At 39.2% G+C, this 20,993-nt stretch overlaps 1 protein-coding gene across 2 annotated transcripts in view; it reads left to right on the forward strand.

The window, feature by feature from the left end:
* The window catches only part of LOC150094569 (integrin alpha-9-like), an 806,800-nt gene that overhangs the window by 250,094 nt on the left and 535,713 nt on the right, over positions 1-20,993 (forward strand). For both annotated transcript variants that reach the window (XM_090411876.1, XM_090411877.1), the window contains exon 9: positions 8,112-8,180. In XM_090411876.1, the coding sequence (XP_090268002.1) occupies positions 8,112-8,180 (69 nt within the window). The remainder of the gene's footprint in view (positions 1-8,111; positions 8,181-20,993) is intronic.

A 20,993-nucleotide genomic window follows, 5' to 3' on the forward strand; every position in this document is an offset into this window, starting at 1 on the left:
ATAAGAGAGGGAATGAGAGAGAGTTGTATGAAAGAAGAGGTGAGAATAGGATAATTGGAAGAGAGGGAATGAGTGTGAGATATAGGAATGATAGAAGAGGAAATAATGGAAACAGCAGGAGAGAAGGAATGATAGGAATGCAAGGGAACACAGGGACTAGAGATAGAGTGATGTCAGGAAGGCGGGTAAGTAGGGGAGCACAGAGAGAAACGGTTACAAGAAAGAGAGTGAGGGATGCATGTGAGCAGTCGAGGAATATGGTGGTAAGAGGTGTAATGTATGGGTACTCAATGCTCTGTGGTTTTCAAGATAGGATGCGTGAGGAGTGTTTGCCAGGAGGAACGATAGAAAGTGTGGCTATGGCAATTAAGAGAGGTGAAAGGGTGGATGAGATCATTGTGATGGTGGGAACAAATGACTTGAGTGGTGATCTAAATAGGGCAGCGAGGGATATGACATTCTTGCTTGAGGATGTACGAAAGAAGACACAGAGAGGAAAGATTGTGTGTGTGTGTGTTGACTAGGTATGATAATGTCGAGCTGAGCAGAAGAGTAGTGATATTGAATGGCATAAAAGCAAGAATGTGTCAGAAGAGAGGATTCGAATATGTGGATGCTTGGAGTGCGTTTGCGAGCAGAGAGGAATTGTATGTGAGAGACTGCCTGCATTTGAATGAGGAAGGATGTAGGCATCTGGAAAGATTGCTGTTCTGAACAAGTCAGTGTGTCCCAGTGTGGATGGTAGCAGGGGTGGCCTCTTGTGGGAATGGATACTTGGGAGAAGGGGGATGACATCAGGTAATGCTGAGCCCAGTGGAGTATAGAGGGGATAATGCTGGATATAGAAACAATGGAATTTTTATGCTTTATACCAATGCCAGGAGTATTCGGAATAAGGGAAAGGAATTGATGGCACTGATAGCGTCAGCCTGGCCAAAGATTATTGGGATCACAGAGACGTGGTTGACAGAAGAGGATGTAATAACAGGAATAGAAGTCGCTGGGTACAGCATTTTTCAACAGGATAGGAAGGGAAAGCGTGGTGGTGGAGTACTGCTTATGATAAGTGATGACTTATGTCCTCTAAGAGTGGAGACTTTGGAAGGCAGTGACACTAATGCTTTTAAAAGCATATGGTGTGAGGAAGAGGTGGGCAAGACAGGATACTTAGTGGGGTGTTGCTACAGATCAAGGAGCACAGAGGGTGGGGATCAGGAGATGTTGAGACAGTTGAGTGTGGCAAGTGCAAGAAGAACGATTGTTATGGGAGATTTTAACTACAGCAGTATAGATTGGGGAAAGGAAGATGCATGTAACAATAAGGGAATGGAATTTCTAGAATTCTTGAGGGACAAATGTCTTAGGCAACATGTAACAGAAGGAACAAGCAGTTCAAGAGTTTTGAATTTGGTTATAGCATCAGAAGAGCTGATAATAAGTGAGATAACATCTCTGCAACCAGTTGGAGAGAGTGACCATATGGTTTTGACTTGGAAAATGAATAAACATGCAGGAGTAGCAAAGAGACGGGAACGTATGTGGAATTATAAAACCGGTGATTATAATAGATTGTTCAAACAATAAGTGCTCATTCTGCTATGATCTGTACAACTGGTTATTTGTAATGTGGCATACAGCATAACACTTTTCATTGAATACAGAACTAGAAATGCTTGAGAAAAAGATTCACAAGCTGCTGCACAACATGGATTAGAATTTGGTAATAGTGACAGATGGGGAATATTAACACATATTATTATTACTTGAGAACTCCAGGAAATCCAAACCACACCAACTGCATCTACTGCCCACCACTACTAGTATTTTCACAGACAATCACAAATATCCATGCCCACTGTGGCATTCAAAGCCACAGCCTTTTGGCTGGAGAGCAGATTTGCTAACCATTCAGCCAACCAGGCCAGTAATATATGTATGCTAAAGAAATGTTTAGCCTAACTGGCTAGGTCCTTGATAAGAATATATAATTTCAGTCTGAGCTCAAGAAAGATCTTACACGAATGAGAAGAAGAATGTAAGATAATTCCATTGCATAAGGGTGTTGTAAAGACTGATGTGTCTAACTACCAACTTATGAGATTGGTAGTTAGACACATCAGTCTAACTTGTGAAAATTTTAGAGAAGTTGGTAAGAATTTTCATACAGAAATGGGTTAACAAACAAGCTATATTCTGCAAGCAATAGTATGGGTTTACTAAAGGGAGGTCCTGTTTTAGTAATTGCTCTTATTTTATAATATTATGACTGAGTTGGGTGAAAAGAATGGATACACCAATACTGTTTAACATTATTAGGGCATTTGATAGCATACTGCAAGAAAGACTGTCGCATAAACAGGAGAATATGGGACCGGAATACAAGATGTTGGCTTGGATAAGTGGATGGCTGGCTAATGGGTAGGTATCAGAAAGTGGTATATGGTTGGGGTGGAGGGTGTTGAATCTTCCAGATTTAAGGTAACCAGTGGTGTACTCCAGGATCAATCCTTGGGCCATTGTTGTTTGGTGGTCCAAGGATTAATGATATTGGGAAGGGCCTAATAGGAGATATCTAGTTGTCTGCTAATGATACAAAGATAGGCAGGGATACTACTGATATACAGCATTTTCAGGATGATCTGAATAGGGAGGAGTGTGGACAAACCATAATAGCTGTCAGTTCAGTGTTAGTAAGTGTAAAGTTATGCACTTTGACATGATGAGATTTCTAACAGCATATTATACATATTATATTGGTGGGATTAAATAGAAAACTGAGGTTCTAAGACTGTTCAAATACAACTCAATGGATAATTGCAATGTTGAAATGAACATTGACATGTAAGAATACGGAAGTTGTTTTGCCTCTTTACAAGGTCTTGATGTGGCTACACATGAACTACTATGCTCAGATGCAGGGGATATAGCTAAAGTATTTAATGAGCAGCTATCAGTTTATTTCATCCTCATGAAGGCAACATCATGAGAGGCTGGAGCGAAAAGGTATGGTGGTGAAGGAGGACCTGATGGAGAATGAGTAGGAGGTATATGAGGAATTAAATAAACTTGATGTCAGTAAGGCAGGAGAACTTCAGAAGGAATTCTCTAGGAAATTAATAGCACATTTGGCCCACCTGTTTAACACACGTCTTACAGCAGGGCAAGTGCCAAAGGAATGGAAGGTGAGAAAAATTGTTCCACTTCACAAAGAGGAGTAGACCTTTAAATTATAGGCCAATCTATATCTAGAGTTGTTAAGTATTATAGACATTGACAAGGAGTAGGATTCTGAATGCGTTGATAATAACAGTATTCTTTATAATGGTAAGCATGAGGTTGTCAGGGGAAGATCATGCTTTGGCAATCTGCTTATGTGTTACAACAAAGTGACAAATTCACTGGATAAAGGCAATGCATATACAGTGGTATACTTGGGTTTTTCAAAGGCCTTTGATAGACTTCCACATGACAAGCTGGTAGATAAGTTGAAACAGATGGGATAAGATAACAGACTAGTGAGTTGGATATCAGCTGTTGGATAGTGAGCAAAGTGTCACAGGGTTCTGTTTTGGGACCATTATCGTTTAACTTCTACCTCTTTGCCAGTCATGCAGAGTTGGGAAGAACTATGAGAAGTAGAGCAGATGTGATCTTGCAGGAGGATCTCAATAGATTATATGAGGCACAGTTTGATCTTTTTTCATTAGAGAGTGTGGACTTCCTGAAATGAGTCCTTTGACTACATTAACTTCAGATGTTAATATTAATATTTGCTTGCTTGAGTCTGTTGTCCATTTCTGCTGGCTCAACTTTGATTTTTAAAATTTTTTAGAATTTTCTTTTCAGCAAAATATTTCTTGTTATGACTTAAAACTAAATGATGATTACTTCCTGTTTTCAATTTCCTCTATAACCTTGTGTTCTTAAGCAGTATTAAAATATCACCGTCAACAATAGTATAATGAGCGAGATTTCTCTTATTTCTTGTGTTGTCTTCTCTCCATGGGAATTTATTCACATCTTTATGGTGGAGCACAATGTTAGCGATGACAAGTCTGTGTGTTAAACAAGTCCAGCAGCTTTGCTCTGTTCTCCACATTTCCTCAACCCATTTATATATACATGGTATTAATTTCCTACTCTGCTGTTCAGATTTCCAATAAGATCCATCTTTATTGTATTCCTTATGTCAGTTGTCTTCTCTAATAGCTTGAAAAATTCCTTACCTCTTCCATACTAGAACCATCTATGGGACCATAGCCATAAATAACATTCAAATTCCCCATTTTGAAAAATTCTCTTATTACATTTCTTGCCATTGCATGCTGTTCAAGAAGATTATCTTTTGTTTAATATTGAATGATATAGATATTCCTTTCTTTCTCAGGTTATTTGTTGCCCATTAACATCTTATAGTTATTATTTTAAAAAATTTCTCTTATGTTAGTCTTCTTTGACTACTCAGTAATACCAGTTATGCTGATTGGTGCTTCTCTAATTCTTTTGACAGATTCACATCTTTTCCATCAATACTTCTTATATTGAATTGTGTCTCTCTTGAATTTCGCTTATGTGTGAATTTTTTCTCATAGCTGACTTTCCATTGTTCACCCTGGTTTGTTAATGAAAACAGCATGGCCCTGGTTTCACCAGGCTGTGCCTCAGCCTCCATGACATTTCATCTTGTTGTACTGTTGTTGTTTTAAGTCAATACAGGATACCATTTGATTGGATAGTTTCACTATGATATATTAAAATAATTTTGTTTGTTTACTAATATTGGGAAGCTACATACTTTGTTGGCAAAACTGTTTTACAATAAGTAGAGGAAACATCCTCTACAGATGTTTACTGACAGAGGTTTCTATCAATCATTGCCCTTGGGGCAATGATTGATAGAAACTTGAAGGTTTAGGGGATGTATCACAAAGGTGGTGAAGATAAGCCAGAGGATTGCTGCAATACTGAGAAGGATGCTGATCCACAGAGATAAAGGAGTGGTATGGTGATTCCATTGTATAAAACCCTGATCAGAACACATCTGGATTACTGTGCTTAGATTTAGTCACTGGGATTTGAAGAAGATAAATAATTCTTGGAGAAGGTGCAGAGGCAGATAACAAAAATTATAACAAAGCAGTACAATGTTAGTTATGAGGATAGATTGAGGGTATGTGAACTGCAGAGTTTGTTAAATAGAAGACATGATATGATTGAGACATTTAGACTGTTGAGAAGTAGTTACTTCTCAACAGTCTAAATGATCTGAGAGCTGGGTCAGAAGTAAAACGCTTGACCAAAGACTTGAGACCGCAGATATGAGAGTCCTGACAAAGATTAGAGGCGTGAACAGATGGCATCAATGGCAATATCATATTAAAAATGAGGATATTAGGAAAGAACTTGACATTGTCAGCATCCAGGAATGCGTTAGCAGAGCTAATCTCAGGTGGTATGGTCACTTAAATAGAATGGGAGAGGAAAGATTAGCAAAACAAGTGTTCTCTTCCAGGTTGGCAGGAAAACGACCCAGAGGAAGACCAAGATATAGGTGGATTGATACGGTACAAAGTGCCTTAGACGATAGAAATATAAGATCTGATAATGTTGGAGTCTTGACAAGTAACAGACTGATTTGGAGGAAAATTGTAGATAGGAAGTTAGTAATGATGTAATTTTTTCATGTAGTACTGTCATATCCTGTACACCCCTTGAGGGTACATGGCAGGAATTTGACGATGATGATGATGATGATGAGAAGTAGTTACAAATTTCACACTGAGTTCTTTTGTATGGAAGAACAGAGGGCAAGGGATCATCTTTGGAGGTTACAAATGGAAATAGTGAGCAAGAGGGTGAGAAGTGTGGTTTTCCATAGAGGATGATTGAACTATGGAGTGAATTGTTGATTGATAGTAAGAACACAATTTAGTGAATGAGTTTAAGGAATAGTATAACAGACTTTGTGTTGTCTAAGATGGTTCTTCCATAATGAGTCTTGTGACTCCATGGAGATCCTGAATAATAATATTAATAATGATGATATGAATGTGATATAATGCTTCAATTAATGTTTAAGTCATCAAGAACAAAATATATGCATCACATTAGGAGAGGATGTGCAAAGTTTTACTGCATTGCATGTAAAAAAATTATGGCATAATTTTTAACATAAATCTCACACACACAAGTTGTCTAACATGATCTTGATGATATAATTCTTGAAGATTGGCTCCTTTTTGTTCAAACTGATTTTTTTATTTGTTGTTGGAAGTTTTTCACTTGGTTATATTATATTATATTATAAATTAAAGATACTAAGAAATTATATACTTGGTTTAATCCATTATCCAAGTGTAAGCAAACAAAGTTTGCAGGGCTTGGGCAACTTGTGGCAAAGGTGGTATAAGTTCTCATCACTTGCATCAGTATCCAATAATGCAAAACACATCTCTTTGCAGACATGTATAATGCTCTGCATTAAGGGAAAGGGTCACTACATAGACCGGTTTTGACCTTTATTGAGGTGCTATTTAAGTAAAGACCTCTCTAAAAATTAAGCAGTCCTCCAGACCACTCCCTATGAGTGACTGAAGGATCGTCCAACTCAGCATTGTTCCACTCAGTGACAGTTCTTCTTGGTGACTCACCCCGTTACCGAGAAGAACTTCTCAGCATTGGCTGTATCCAGTGGCAGGCTAATCCCCCACCACCAGACAGAGCCATGATCTCAGTGGTGGCCCCACTCAGAGACAGGCAAAAACCCATCCCAAGCAGAGCTTCTCATACCTCAAGGAAAGGGACCACTTCTGCACAAAAGCAGATCAGTGGGAGCCAGACCCAGAGGTGGTGATACTGAGGTGGAAGTAATGGAGAAGTCATATTTCCATATATGAGTTGCCAAAAGGTGTTACACCTTATTATTAAAATACTCTGGATTAGAGATAGATAGTTGTTGAAAGTTTTTCACTTGATTATATTATATTATAAATTAAAGATACCAAGAAATTATATACTCTTTTAATGTCTTTCAATGTAGTTTAATGTCCTTTAATGTTTAAAGGTCACTCACTGATGAGACCTCAATAAAGGTCAAAACTGGTCTGGGTAGTGACCTCTTCCCTTCCTTTAATGCAGAGCATTATACATGTCTGGAAGGAGATGTGTTTTGCATTATAGGATACTAAGACAAGTGATGAAAACTTATACCACCTTTGCCACGAGTTACTCCAGTCCTGAAAGATACTTAAGGCACAAACTTTGTTTGCTTACACTTGGATAATGGATTAAACCATTATACAAGTGGTTTAAAGATACCAAGTATATAATTTCTTGGATCTTTAATTTATAATATAATATAACTAAGTGAAAAATTTTCAACAACTATCTATCTCTAATCCAGAGTATTTTTAATAATAAGGTGTAACACCTTTTGGCAACTGGTATATGGAAATATGACTTCTCCATTACTTCCTCCTCAGGGTCTGGCTCCCACTGATGTGCTTCTGCACAGAAGTGGATGCCAATGCTGTAGCCCATGAAGTTAACCGAAGAACGGCTGTTGCTGTTACCCCCTCAGATGAAATATGGGCAGTTCTGCTCAGTGACAGGGTGAGTTTGCCACTGGGTAGAGCCAAACACTGAGAGTTCTCAGTGACAGGGGGGAGCCTGTTATTGAGGGGAGCAACACTAAGATTTTGATCCTTTGGGTTGCTCATTGTTGGGTGACCTGCGGTATCTCACATGTTTTTGAAGAGGTAACTCGCATTTAATACAGGGAAACCGGTCTGGGTAGTGGCTCCTTCCCTTAATGCAGAGCATTATACATGTCTGCAAGGAGATGTGCTTTGCATTATGGGATACTGAGGCAAGTGATGAGAACTTATACCACCTTTGCTATGAATTGCTCCAATCCTGAAAGATACTTCAGGTGCAAAGTTTGTTTGCTTACACTTGAATAATGGATTAAACCAAGTATATAATTTCTTGGTATCTTTGATTTTTTTTTATTATTAACAATAATCATTCTATGAATATATGTATATGTGTTGTACAAATATGAATTTTTATGGAACCTTTTAATCACCATGTCTTGTAATTTATATTGGTAGGTTTATATTTTAAAGACTCCTCAAGGAACTGATTCATTTGTTGTTAGGCAAGTTAAAGTTGGGGAAGAGGTAGGTTACATATATTGGTATATTGATCCGTTAATAGATATATATCTATAAATTTTTAACATAAAGATTCCTAAGGATTATTTAATTCTAATTTCATACAAAAAAATACAAAAAATTCCAGTTAATCTCAGATTACTTTTAGATATCAATCCTATACTTAAACTCAAGAAAATCAACCATAAAATTCACACTATTTCAGACAATAACATATTCTGTTAGGGGTAGGGACCACAAGATGGCAACACATGTCAGTTGTTACTTCATCAGATGCCACTTATAATTAATGATAGCCTTGGGCAAACTAATAGTTCGACCACAGGTGAGAGAACCCCCCCGACACTTCTGTGCATGGTAGAAGAAGGCTAATCCATTCTAATAATAGGGTAATCAATCTGTTTCATGGGATGAGTGTTTATTATTACACATCAGGGAAAATTAGCTTTTCTTTTATGAACATTCTAGTTTTCAAAGTGGTAACTATTTTGCTTATATAACAGTTGGAAAACTTTATGTATAAAGCACTTGCTTTTGCATGTTGGTGACAAATTCATACGTCCTGTATTACTTTATCCCATTCAACATGAATTTACTCTTCTTGGCACTCTGCCAGCTACAGTTCTCTCAACTTTGGACAGACTATATATCTATATAAGATTTTGGAAAAAATCATTAACTCTCATTTTTTATGGTTTCTTGAGAGAAACAACCTTTTTCTTGAACATCATCTCGCTTCTGAAAATATCATTCTACTACTGATCATCTAGTCTGGCTGGAGACATCCATTAGAGATGTTTTCTCAAAATATGAGCACTAGTATCAGTGTTTGTTGATATGGAATAAGCATCAGAAACTATTTAGAGATTTGGAATATTAGAGATGCTTTCCTAAAATTTGAGCACTGGTATCATTTTTTGTTGATATGGAATAAGTATAAGAAACTGTTTGGAGTTTGGAATATTGAAAAACCTTGACAATTTTAGTTTTAGAGGATATTTCCCGCTTTTGTTTATCAAAAACTTCTTATATAACTGAATCTTCCAAATCAGAGTGGGGATTGCTCTCTCATGGCTGTATATTCCAGAGAAGGGTGTCCCACAGGGGTCAGTCTTAAGTGTCATGCTCTTGCAATCAAGGTGAACTCAGTAACAGAACAATTTCTAACAGTTAGTAATGCTCTCTATATGGATGCCTTCACCATCTTCTGTCATTCATGTAGTATGAGCATCATAGAAAAATAGCTATTGATAATCTTTCCAAATTGGTGCTCAAAATGGGCTCAGATTTTTGCAGCAGAAGACAGCTTGTGTGCACTTCGGCTGCAGACTTTGTCCATATCTTGACCCAGAACTCTGATTAGTACAAACATTAATCTCAGTTGAACCAGAAACCAAGTACTTGGGACTTCCATTTAACAACAAACTCAGTTTCCTCACTCATATATGTCAGTTATGAGACAAGTGCTATAGCAATGTACATCCTTTGCATCCTATCTTCCACCTTTTCAGTTATGAGACAAGTGCTATAGCAATGTACATCCTTTGCATCCTATCTTCCACCTTTTGGGTTGCCGAAACATTTAGTTTGCTCTGTCTCTGCAGCACATTGATATGATCAAAACTTGATTATGGGTCCTAAGTCTATGCTTCTGCTTGGAAGAATACTTTGTGATTGCTAGACACTATTGACCTTCATGTCATTAGAATTGTAACAAGCATTTTGAACATTACCTGTTCCCAGTCCATATGTCAACGCAAATGAACCAGCTTTGTCACTTCGATGTTAACATCTGTCTCTGTTATATGCAATGAAAATAAAATCCCTGCTGGACTACCCCACATTGCCAATTATTTTTTGTCTACGATGGGAGAATCTGTACAACACTTGACAGGCATGAAACCCTTTGGTTTGTGGATAAAAGTTCTTCTACAAGCTCTAGAGATAAACAGACAACATAGCCCAGACAGCACTGTAGCACCTTCCACCCTGACATTCATATATAACAGCATGTAGCTTTACTTTCCTCAGGCTACGAAAATTTTATTTTTGCCGATTTTGTCTCCCAGCAGCTCTTTGAAGCTCATAGAATTGAATGCTGTAATTTATTTGTGTGTGTGTGTGTGTGTGTGTGTGTGTGTGTGTGTGTGTGTGTGTGTGTTTACAGAGATGGTTGAAAATCAGAGGATGTAGTGGGATCTTCTGCCATCTTTCCAGACAGCATTATATCTACATAAATCCCGCTACAGTATAATAACTTAACAGCTGAGCTGTATGCAATAGATCTTGCACTAAAATACATCACACTGCATTGTTTTCAAAGGTGCATAATATTATTATTATTATTATTATTATTCAGGCCTCCGTGGAGTCAAAAGACTCATCGTGGGCCCTCCTTTTTAACAAACACAAGTCTATCAAGACTCATCGAAGGAGGTCCCTCCTAGGAAACACAAAGTCTATCATACCACTCCTTAAATGCATTGACTGTTCTCGATCTCGCCACTCCATCTGGCAATGCATTCCATGGTTCAACCACCCTCCATGCAAAGAAACCACTCCTCACCCTCTTTCTCACAGTTTCCTTTCGTAACTTCCAGGGATGGCCCCTTGTCATGACTCCTTCCCGCTGTTCAACCAAGCGAAGGAACTCCCCAGTGTCAACTGTCAACCCTGTAACCACCTCTCAACAGTTTAAAAGTCTTTATCATATTGCCTCTCCTTCTTCTATCAACCAAAAACTCTGCACTCTCTCAGCCGATCCTCATAACTAACATTGTACAGTCCTGACGCTATCTTTGTTATTTGCCTTTGTACCTTTTCCACAGTTAATTTATTCCCTTCAAATCCTGGGGACCAGATCTCGAACAATAGTCTAAGTGTGGTCTGATCAGAGTCTTATACAATGGAATGATAACCATTTTATCTCTGCAGGTCAGTCCTTCTCATTATTGCAGCAATCCTCTGTGTTACCTTCACTACCTTTGCAAAATGTGCCCTAAATTTCAGTTCTGTATCAATCATCAACCCCAGATCTCTTGTTTCCCCTTCTTCCAGTTTAACTCCTCCCATAGAGTATGCAGCATCCCATCGATGTGTCTCAAACCTCAAGACCTTACATTTTGCTGCATTAAACTGAAACCCCCATTCATTTGCCCATCTGTCTAGCTTATTCAAATCCTCTTGCAATCATGTTATTATTATTATTCAGGCCTCCATGGAGTCAAAAGACTCATCATGGGAGGTCCTTCCTAAGAACAGTCTGTCAAGACTCATCGAGGGGAGGTTCCCCCTAAGAAACACAAAGTCTATCATACCACTCCTTAAACTCATTGACCGTTCTCACCCTCACCACTCTATCAGGCGATGCATTCCACGGCTCAACCACCCTCCATACAAAGAAACCACTCCTCACCCTCCTGCTCACAGCTTCCTTTCGCAACTTCCAGGGATGGCCTCTTGTCATCACTCCTTCCTGCTGTTCAACCAAGTGAAAGAACTCCCCAATGTCAACCCTGTAACCACCTCTCAACAGTTTAAAAGTCTCAATCGTATCACCTCTCCTTCTTCTATCCGCCAAACTCTGCAGTTCACATTCCCTCAGCCGATTCTCATAACTATCCTTGTACAATCCTGAGACCATCTTTGTCATCCGTCTTTGTATCTTTTCCACAGTTAATTTATCCCCTTCAAATTCTGGGGACCAAATCTGAGAACAATAATCCAAGTGTGGTCTGATCAGAGACTTATACAACGGAATGATAACCCTCTTATCTCTGCAGGTCAGTGTCCTTCTCATAATTGCAGCAATCCTCTGTGTTACCTTCACCACCTTTGCAATATGTCCCCTAAACTTCAACCCCAGGTCTCCCCAACTTCCTCCAGTATAACTCCTCCCATAGAGTATGCAGCATCCCGTCGATGTTTCCCAAACCTCAAGACCTTACATTTAGCTGCATTAAATGGACATCCCCATTCATTTGCCCATCTGTCTGGCTTATTCAAATCCTCTTGCAGGGCTACCACATCTGCACTATTACTAATAATCCTTCCCAGCTTCGCATCATCTGCAAACAACTGAATATCCCCTTGCAATCCACTGGCAATGTCATTGATATAAAGGTTAAACAATATAGGTCCTAGTACTGAGCCCTGTGGGACCCCACTTGTAACCTTCTGTCTCCTTGAAACTGCTCCACCATATACAACTCTCTGATACCAATCTGACATCCAGACCCATGTGCTGCAACTTAAATATCAGCTTATCATGTGGCACCCTGTCAAATGCCTTTGCTAAGTCTAAGAAAATTGCAGTATATGCCTTTCCCTCATTTAATGTTCTTGTAACTTTATTATAAAAGGCTAGCATATTGCTAAAACAAGAGCGCCCTTTCACAAATCCATGTTGACTCTCACAGATAACATTACCCTCATCTACCCAGTGCTGTATACGGTCCCTCACTACTTTCTCCAAGATCTTAACAACTACTGATGACACACAGACTGGTCTATAATTAGACACTTCCAGTCTGTTACCACCCTTATGCAATGGCACTATCTTACCTTCCTTCCATTCCCTGTTCACCTTTGCCAAAGCCAGACTTTCATTGAAAAGCCAGGTTAAAGGCACTGTCAGTTCCTTAGCACATTCTCTCAAAACTCATGGTGAAATACCATCCAGTCCAAAAGCTTTATTGACATCCAGAGTTCTCAGTATATGAAACACACTCTCCTCCTGTACCTCTAAACCTTGAACCTGCCCTATCCCTCTAGCATTAAAACTTACTCCTCCAGGATGAAATACTCCAATAAAGTGGTCATTGAACAATTCCACTATGTCCTCTGCATCAGTCACTCTATTCCCATTTTTATCCCACAATATCATTCTTCCACAGTCATTTCTCCTCCTACTGGCCACATAGCTAAAAAATTCCCTAGGATTTTCTTTGGATCTTAGGGCCAATCTCCTCTCATAGTCCAGTTTCGCTTTCCTTACCACACTAGTCACTCTTCTGGCCTGTGTCTTATATTCTTCACGCATCCTCTTTTCACCTGTCTCCTTATATCTCTTCCATAGCCTCTTTTTCACATGCAATTCCTGTTTAATATTGTTTGTCATCCACTTTACTCCAAATTGTGTCCTCTTGTTCACTCGTGGTATACAACTTACCATTGCTATTCAGACTTACAAAATTTCTCTTCATACAATAAAGATTCTAGACCTACATAAACACCCAGCTCTCCTGAATGCAATGCCTCCTCAAATTTAAATTATGGAGGGTTACACTTTGATATTTCTTTTGTTGGATTCCAAGCCATGTTGAAATCAAGGGAAACAAGGCTGCTGTTGCTGCAACCAGCTAAGCTCATTTCTTAAGCATCCATCTACCTATACCATACACTGATTACCAGCAGATTATCAGATGCAAACAATTATCCCAGTGGTGGTCATATTTGGTTAGGGAGAGATTAATAATAAACTGTTTGACTTTTCCATGGCTTTCAACTGTGTTTGGAATCACGGCCTGCTTTGCAAACATTCTTCCTTCGGTCTGCCTGCTACTCCGCTGGAATGGAAGCTAGCTTTCTCTCTGGTCATTCGCTGCTTTTCATGCTGGATGGCACCCCTCTCTTCAAGCTTTGCCACCAATTCAGGAGTGCCTCAGGGCTCAGTTCTCTCACCTACCCCTCTTTCTCTTATACATAAAAGACCTACTCTCACTCCCTACAAATCCTATCCTTAGCTTTGCTGATGATAACACTCTCCACTCATCCTACTCCTTTCACAAACCATATAGTTCCCATACATCACTTACATCGAGATCATCTGCAACCAGTGCCTTAACCACTGATCTCCACACTATCCTTCATTTGGGCAAGGATAACCCAGCCACCAGAATGCAGTCCTCTTGCAAAAGGGATCTTAACTTACCTTCCCTCATTTTCAGCAATTCAGACATCACTAGACTGGATGAATTCTCTCTCCTTGGACTGACATTTACCTCCAACCTCTCTTGGCATAAACAGATCACATCAATAGCTTTCTCAACTTCTAAAAATCAACAAATCTTCCCATCCTTAGAATACTGTACACTCATTTGGGATAGGACGCCCAAAACTTCCTTAAAAATTCTTAATGCTCTCCAGAGGAGAGCAGTTCAGCTCATAGATGACCCTTCCCTCACAGGGTTACTTCAACTTCTCTCACAGTTGAAATGTTTTAGCTCTGTCTCTCTTCTGTAGGTATTTCCATGGTCACTGCTTCAATGAATTGGCAAACATCATTTCTCCACTTGATGCTAGGTCTGTTAAAACAAAAGCAGGTGCTGTCTAGCATCCCATTACAGTACAACTGCAAGCCCATCAAACCTGTTTCTCCTCTTCCTCATTTATTCCATCTACTTTTGTCCTCTGGAACAACCTTCCTCATGATGCGTTTCCCAACAATTTCAACCTACAGCTCTTTAAGAAGAATGTTAATAGGGTTCTTCTTTCTCAACCCTCATCTACAACACACACACACACACACACACACACACACACACACACACACACACACACACACACACACACACACACACACACACACACACACACAGCACTGATGTATTATAGGTTCTCATACCTCTCATGTGTGGGATAAATATATATTAAAAAAAAATTAAGCCCAAAATTAAATTATGGCAATCCAGTCCATGCAGAGATTGAACATTGGAAGTTCCGAAGTACTTGTTCAGTTATGCAGGTGATAGTTATCTTACCCACTCCTTCCTTTTGGGGGGTGATAACATGCCTGCATTTGTTTTGGAATGCCAGACTCACCATTAGTTATATTTTAATTCACTTTCCTCATTTCATGAATGAGTACAGTTATTATTTTAGCCATTTTCACGATTTGTTTGAGCCCTTATACGCTCAGGTAAATTTTATCAGATATCAACAGATGTTTCTTTTGTTTTTAAATTTTTAGGGACAATTGAGATCTTTTATTGTATATATATTGTTTATTCTATTTTTATTTATACAGTGTTGCTTCTAGTACATGTACTTTAATACCTTGTTTTTTTACTGGTTATGTTTTATGAAGTTTTTGTCCTTTTTTATGATCTTTTTCCACCTGCTTTTTATAATTTTTTTAATATATGCTTGTTTTTGTACATCTTTCTTTTTATAACTGCATTTTTGTACTTTATTATTTATAACTGTTTATGTCATATTTTAATATTTTTAACTTGTATGCTGCTATGATCATTTACTGATGCAGTATGAGCACAGTTGTCTTTACACCATAACACACCAAACAAATGAACCAAAGAACCATATTTCCATGTAATTATTATTATTAAGAGAGAGCTCCAAGGAGTTAAGAAATCATTGAGGGAGGCCATAGTATTTGCACCAGCTGTCATACCTGTTCTTGAATTCATTCAGGCTACTTGCGCACACACACAACATCCAAAGACAATCCATTCCAATTAGGCACTGCTCTGTGGGAGAAAAATCTAGCCCTAACACCCTTCTTGACTGCATTCATTCTAAACTTCTGTGGATGTACTTGCATCATTTCCCCATTTTCCATAAAATGAAAAATTTCATCTATTAAAATTCTATATAACCCTTTCAGAAGTTTGTAAGTCTCAATCATATCACACCTCTTTCTCCTGTTTGCTGGTGTCTGCAGCCTACAAATTCTCAATCTATCTTCAAATCAGTATTCCGCAATCCTGATATAATTTTTGACACTCTCCTTTTCACTGTCTCCACTGCATCAGAACCACCACAGAAACCAGGAGACCAGAACTGCGTGCGATAGTCCAAATGAGATCTTATCAAATCCTTGAAAAGAGCCAAAATGACTTTATCTTTATCAAGGTTTGTTTCAGCATTGCCATCATTCTCTGAGTTGTACTTACAATTTTTGCTATAGGACCCTTGAAGTTCAAGTAACTTGAAATTGTTGCCTTAGTCAATATGTTGGGACCTCAGATTGTGGGCACTAGAAAAGATGAAAAAAAACTGGCTCTGCCTGCTAAAGACAACCCACAAGAATTCTATTGATATGCTGCAAGTAAAAGAAAGAATGAATATGAAAGAATAACTCTTCTAAATGCAGATGGCATGAGGCTAACCAATACAAAAGAGGTTGTTCAACTAATGAGTGCCCATTTTGTTAAAAGCTATCAACCTGGTTACGCAACATTGAGCTCAATGCTACCTCTTCACTAGACGAAAAAACTCAAGTGTATGAGGAAGAGGTATTAGATCTATTTCACAAATTGAATAATAATTTTCAGCAATATAAATTGATGCAATATCAGCATGTGTGCTAAAAGATTGTTCAGCTGAACTGGCCAATCCTTCAGCCAGGCTGTTTAGTATGAGTCTCAGAACAGGGAAGGTTCTGCATGAATGGAAAGAATGTATGGTAATTCCATTGCACAAGGGTGGTGCAAAGACCGATGTATCCATCTATTGACCAATTAGTATCTCAGGAGTGGTGGTGAAGATTTTGGAAATACTGGTTAGGGCTCACGTTCAGAAATGAGTTTAGAGCGAATCTCTACTTTGCAATGAGCAACCTGGGTTTACTAAGGGAAGGTCATGTTATAGCAACTTGCTCACGTTCTATAACAATGTTACCATTGAACTAGACAAGGGGAATGGATACAACATGATACTTTTGGATTTTGCTAAGGCTTTTGACAGAATACAGCATGGTAGACTGTTGCATAAATTGGAGAATACGGGTTTGGATTATAGACTTTTAGCATGACATCGCTGGACCTCCAAAAGGCCTTTGATAGTCTCCCTTACAGCGCTGTCTATTGCTGGATGTCCAGAACCCTTTCTTTCCTATGTTATGGAGCTATACTTGGGTAGCTCCATCACTATCACTACAGGGTCCAGCGTGACTTCTATTCTCGCAGTGCAGGGTGTTTACCAGAGTGATCCTCTCTCTCCCCTTTTCTTTAACTGCATCATAGACAAGTTTCTTCACTCTCTTCCTAGCCATATAGGCTACTCTCTAGGTGCTTCTTCCTTTAATGCTATGGCCTTTGGGGACAATCTTATTCTCGTAGCCTCTACTAAGGTAGGCTTGCAGGAACTCCTTGACTGGGCAGTGAGTTTTTCTCTATTCGAGGCTTTTTTTATTAATGTAGAGAAGTCCTGCTCTTTAGCTCTTCTCCCCTCTGGTTGTGACAAGAAGTTTATGGTCAAGACGAGTTTTCCCTGCACGAGAGGCCATTGCATTCTTTGACCATCCAGGAAGAGTGAAGATACTTTGGTATCATGCTAACCCGAAAGGGAAGGTCTTCTGTCCCTTCTATCCTAGACGCTGGAATCACTTCTTTGAGGAAAGCTCCTCTCAAGCCCCAGCAAAGACTGTTTCTCCTTTCCCACTATCTCCTACCTTGCTTTTACCACAAGTTGGTTCTTGGTAGGACATATATCTCAGTACTGTCTCAAATGGACAGGGCTATCTGTTTAGCCATAAGATCATGGCTCCAACTGCTGACTCTACTGCATAATATGCAGTAGGGTCGGCAGGGTTTGCATAAGCCAGACAGTGGTTAAAAGAGATGGTGATTATTAGACATATGAAGAGCCAAAGGCTTCAATTTGGTGACATATAACTTGTTTAAGTTAAGGGATATATATCCCTTAACTTAAACAAGTTATATGTCGCCGAGTTGAAACCTTTGGCTCTTCATATGTCTAATAATTTATTTGGACACCTCTCGGCAATACTCATAGAAGGGTGATAAGTTCTGTTCGCTACAAACTTGATATTAACTAGGTCTACCTACTCACTGATTAGACCTCAATAAAGGTTGAAACCGGTCTGGGTAGTGACCTTCTCTCATAATGTTGAACAGCAATATAGCTCCTAGGAGCTAAGTTCACATTATGGGTAAATATCAAGCATAGTGATTGGAGCTGCTCCACCTTAGACATGAGTTGCCTCAGCTTGCACTACCTTAAGGGTCAGTTGCTGCAGTATCCAGGTATTTGCTTACACTTGGAATCGGTGAACCTTATATAGTTTCTACTATATTCGGCATGAAACTCTTTGAGTTTCTTATTTGGCTAAGAAACGATATGGGATATATATCCCTTAACTTAAACAAGAGATGGTGATGTTTGTGTAGTTGATGCCCAGGTGGTTGGAATAGGCAGCCCACTAGCCTATAGCATGATTGGGTAAGGGATGGCACCAGACTCCTCCCTGGGTTTGAGTATGTTGACCTTATCAGGACGAGGATCAGTGCCCTGCCCACTCAAGCCTGCACAGCTTGATGGGATAGTGATGACTCAAACTGTAGGGCTGGCTGCCACTACAGTGAGACATTGTCTCATATAGCCCAGAGTTGCTTCCACACAAATGGGGATCTGCATGCAGAGGCCGTTATGCCGTGGTCTCCTTTCTGAGCAACCATGTTAAGAACATAGGTTAGGAGACTGCGGTGGAACCATATTATAGGACCTCTGTGGGTTTGCTTAAGCCAGACTTAGTGATTAAAAGAGATGGTGATGTTTGGGTAGTTGAAGCCTAGGTGGTGGGAACAGGCCGCCCTCTAGCCTATCGCCATAATAATAAGGTAAACTATTATAAGAATAACCATGATCTGGTTAATAAGATACGGGAGCAGCATGGGGTAACTCTGAGGTTTACCAGTGCAACCATCTCTTTACATGGCGTATGGAGCACAGATAGCTATAAGGACTTGAAACAGCTTGGGCTTATGTAGAAGGATGTAAAAGTTCTTTCCTTGAGGGCCCTACAGGGCACAGTGGTGGCATGGTGTTGCCACCAGAGAATGACTACAATAACTAGAACAGGCATAGGGTAAAACACTTATAAAGTCTTAGGTCTATATCAAGTCTGGATGAGATGTCTGGATGTGATGTAAGGGTAGTACTACCCATACGAAGTAGAAAGATTTAAAAAAAAAAAAAAGTGGTGTACCACAAGGATCAGTACTTGGTCTACTGTTATTCAATCTGTACATTAATGATATTATGAAGGATTTGACAAGCGACATACAGCTATTTGCTGATGATGCAAAGATAGGTAGGGAATGAAGCAAAGATAATCAGGAATGCTTCTGATATGCAGTACTTGCAGAATGATTTGACTAGGCTGCAACTGTGGGTATGAGAAAATGATGTCAGTTCAATGTCAGTAAATATAAAGTCATTCACTTCGGCATGATTAGATATCCATTATTATATTATATTGGTGGGATTATGCTAGAAGAAACTGATGAGGCTAGGGATCTTGGAGTGTTAGTAAATAGGAAGTTGAGGTTCAGGGGCAGGTAGCAAATACAACTGAAAAGATAATTGCAATGCTGAAATGAACTTTCATGTATAAAGTTTAGGATGTCATTTTGCCTTTATATAAGGCCTTGATAACACCTCACTTGGACTATTGTGCGCAGGTTTGGTCTTCTGGTTTCCATTGTGATTCTGATGTACTTGAGCGAGTACAAAGGAGAGTGTTAAAAATGACATCAGGATTGTGGAATGCTGATTATAAAGACAGATTGAAAATTTGTAGACTGCAGACACTAGTAAATAGGAGAAAGAGGGGTGATATGATTGAGACTTACAAGCTTCTGAAAGAGTCATACAGAATATCAATTGATGGAATTTTTCAATTTATGGAGGGTGGGGAAAGAACAAGTGGGCATCCTTGGAAGCTAAGAATGAATGCCACTAAGAAGGGAATGAGGCCTAGATTTTTCTCTTATAGGGTGGTGCATGATTGGATTGCCATTGGATGTTGCGAGTGCAAGCAGTGTGAATGAATTCAAGAATAAGTGTGTTCGATGGTGCATGTAGTATGTGGCCTCCCTTGATTAGTCCCTGACTCCCTGGAGGTTTCTGTTAATAATAACCCCACCAATATAATGCATCAGATATCTAATCACACTGAAGTGTATGACCTTACATTCATGAACATTCAAATGACAGCCATTTTCACATTGCCACAATTCCAGCCTATTCAAATCATTCTCAAGTACTGCATATCAGCGGCATTCTGATCACCTTATCCATCATTACATCATCAGCATATAGCTGTATGTCACATTCAAAATCCTTTCCTTGAGGCTGGTTGCCTTGAAACTTGCAGATTCACTCTCACCCCCCCCTCACCCCCATACACACCATTTTGATATCTGTCCATCAGCCATCCTCTTATCCATGGCAGTAGTTTATAATCCATTCTCATATTCTTCGATTTATACAACAGTCTTAAATGCTGTATTCTGTCAAAGTATTAGCAAAATCCAAAAATATCATAGTCCAATCATTCTCTTTGTGGTAACATTATTATAGAATGTGAGTAACATTATTAGAGAATGTGAGTTTACTAAAATATGACTGTCTTTTAATATACCAATGCTGTTCACTGCAAAGTAGAGATTCTCTGCCAACCTATTTCTGCATGCAAGCCCTAATCTAACTTTCCCAAAATGTTCACTACCAGTCCTGATTGGTTGATAGCTGGATACGTCAGTATTTGCTCCACCCTTGTGCAATGGGATTACCATACTTTCTTTCCATTCCTGTTGAATATTCCCTGTTCTGAGACTCATATTATGTAGCAGGAGTGGCCAAGTATGCATGTATTAGGAGCCAAAATAATTCCCCTAAGACTTAGAAGAGCCACAGCCTTTGACCGATGTGATGGTACGGGAGTAAGTGAGTGGCACATCTCAAGGTGGGATGTAGAAGCTATGCCTGCCCTCCACGACACAGTAGTTACATTTCTGGCAATCATCTATCAATATTGTTGTGCGAGTCCATCGA

The sequence above is a fragment of the Typopeltis vanoorti genome, chromosome 22 (genome assembly GCF_054136105.1).
Source record: "Typopeltis vanoorti isolate ZY-2024b chromosome 22, IOZ_Tvanoo_1.0, whole genome shotgun sequence".
NCBI classification, from domain to species: Eukaryota; Metazoa; Arthropoda; class Arachnida; order Uropygi; family Thelyphonidae; genus Typopeltis; species Typopeltis vanoorti.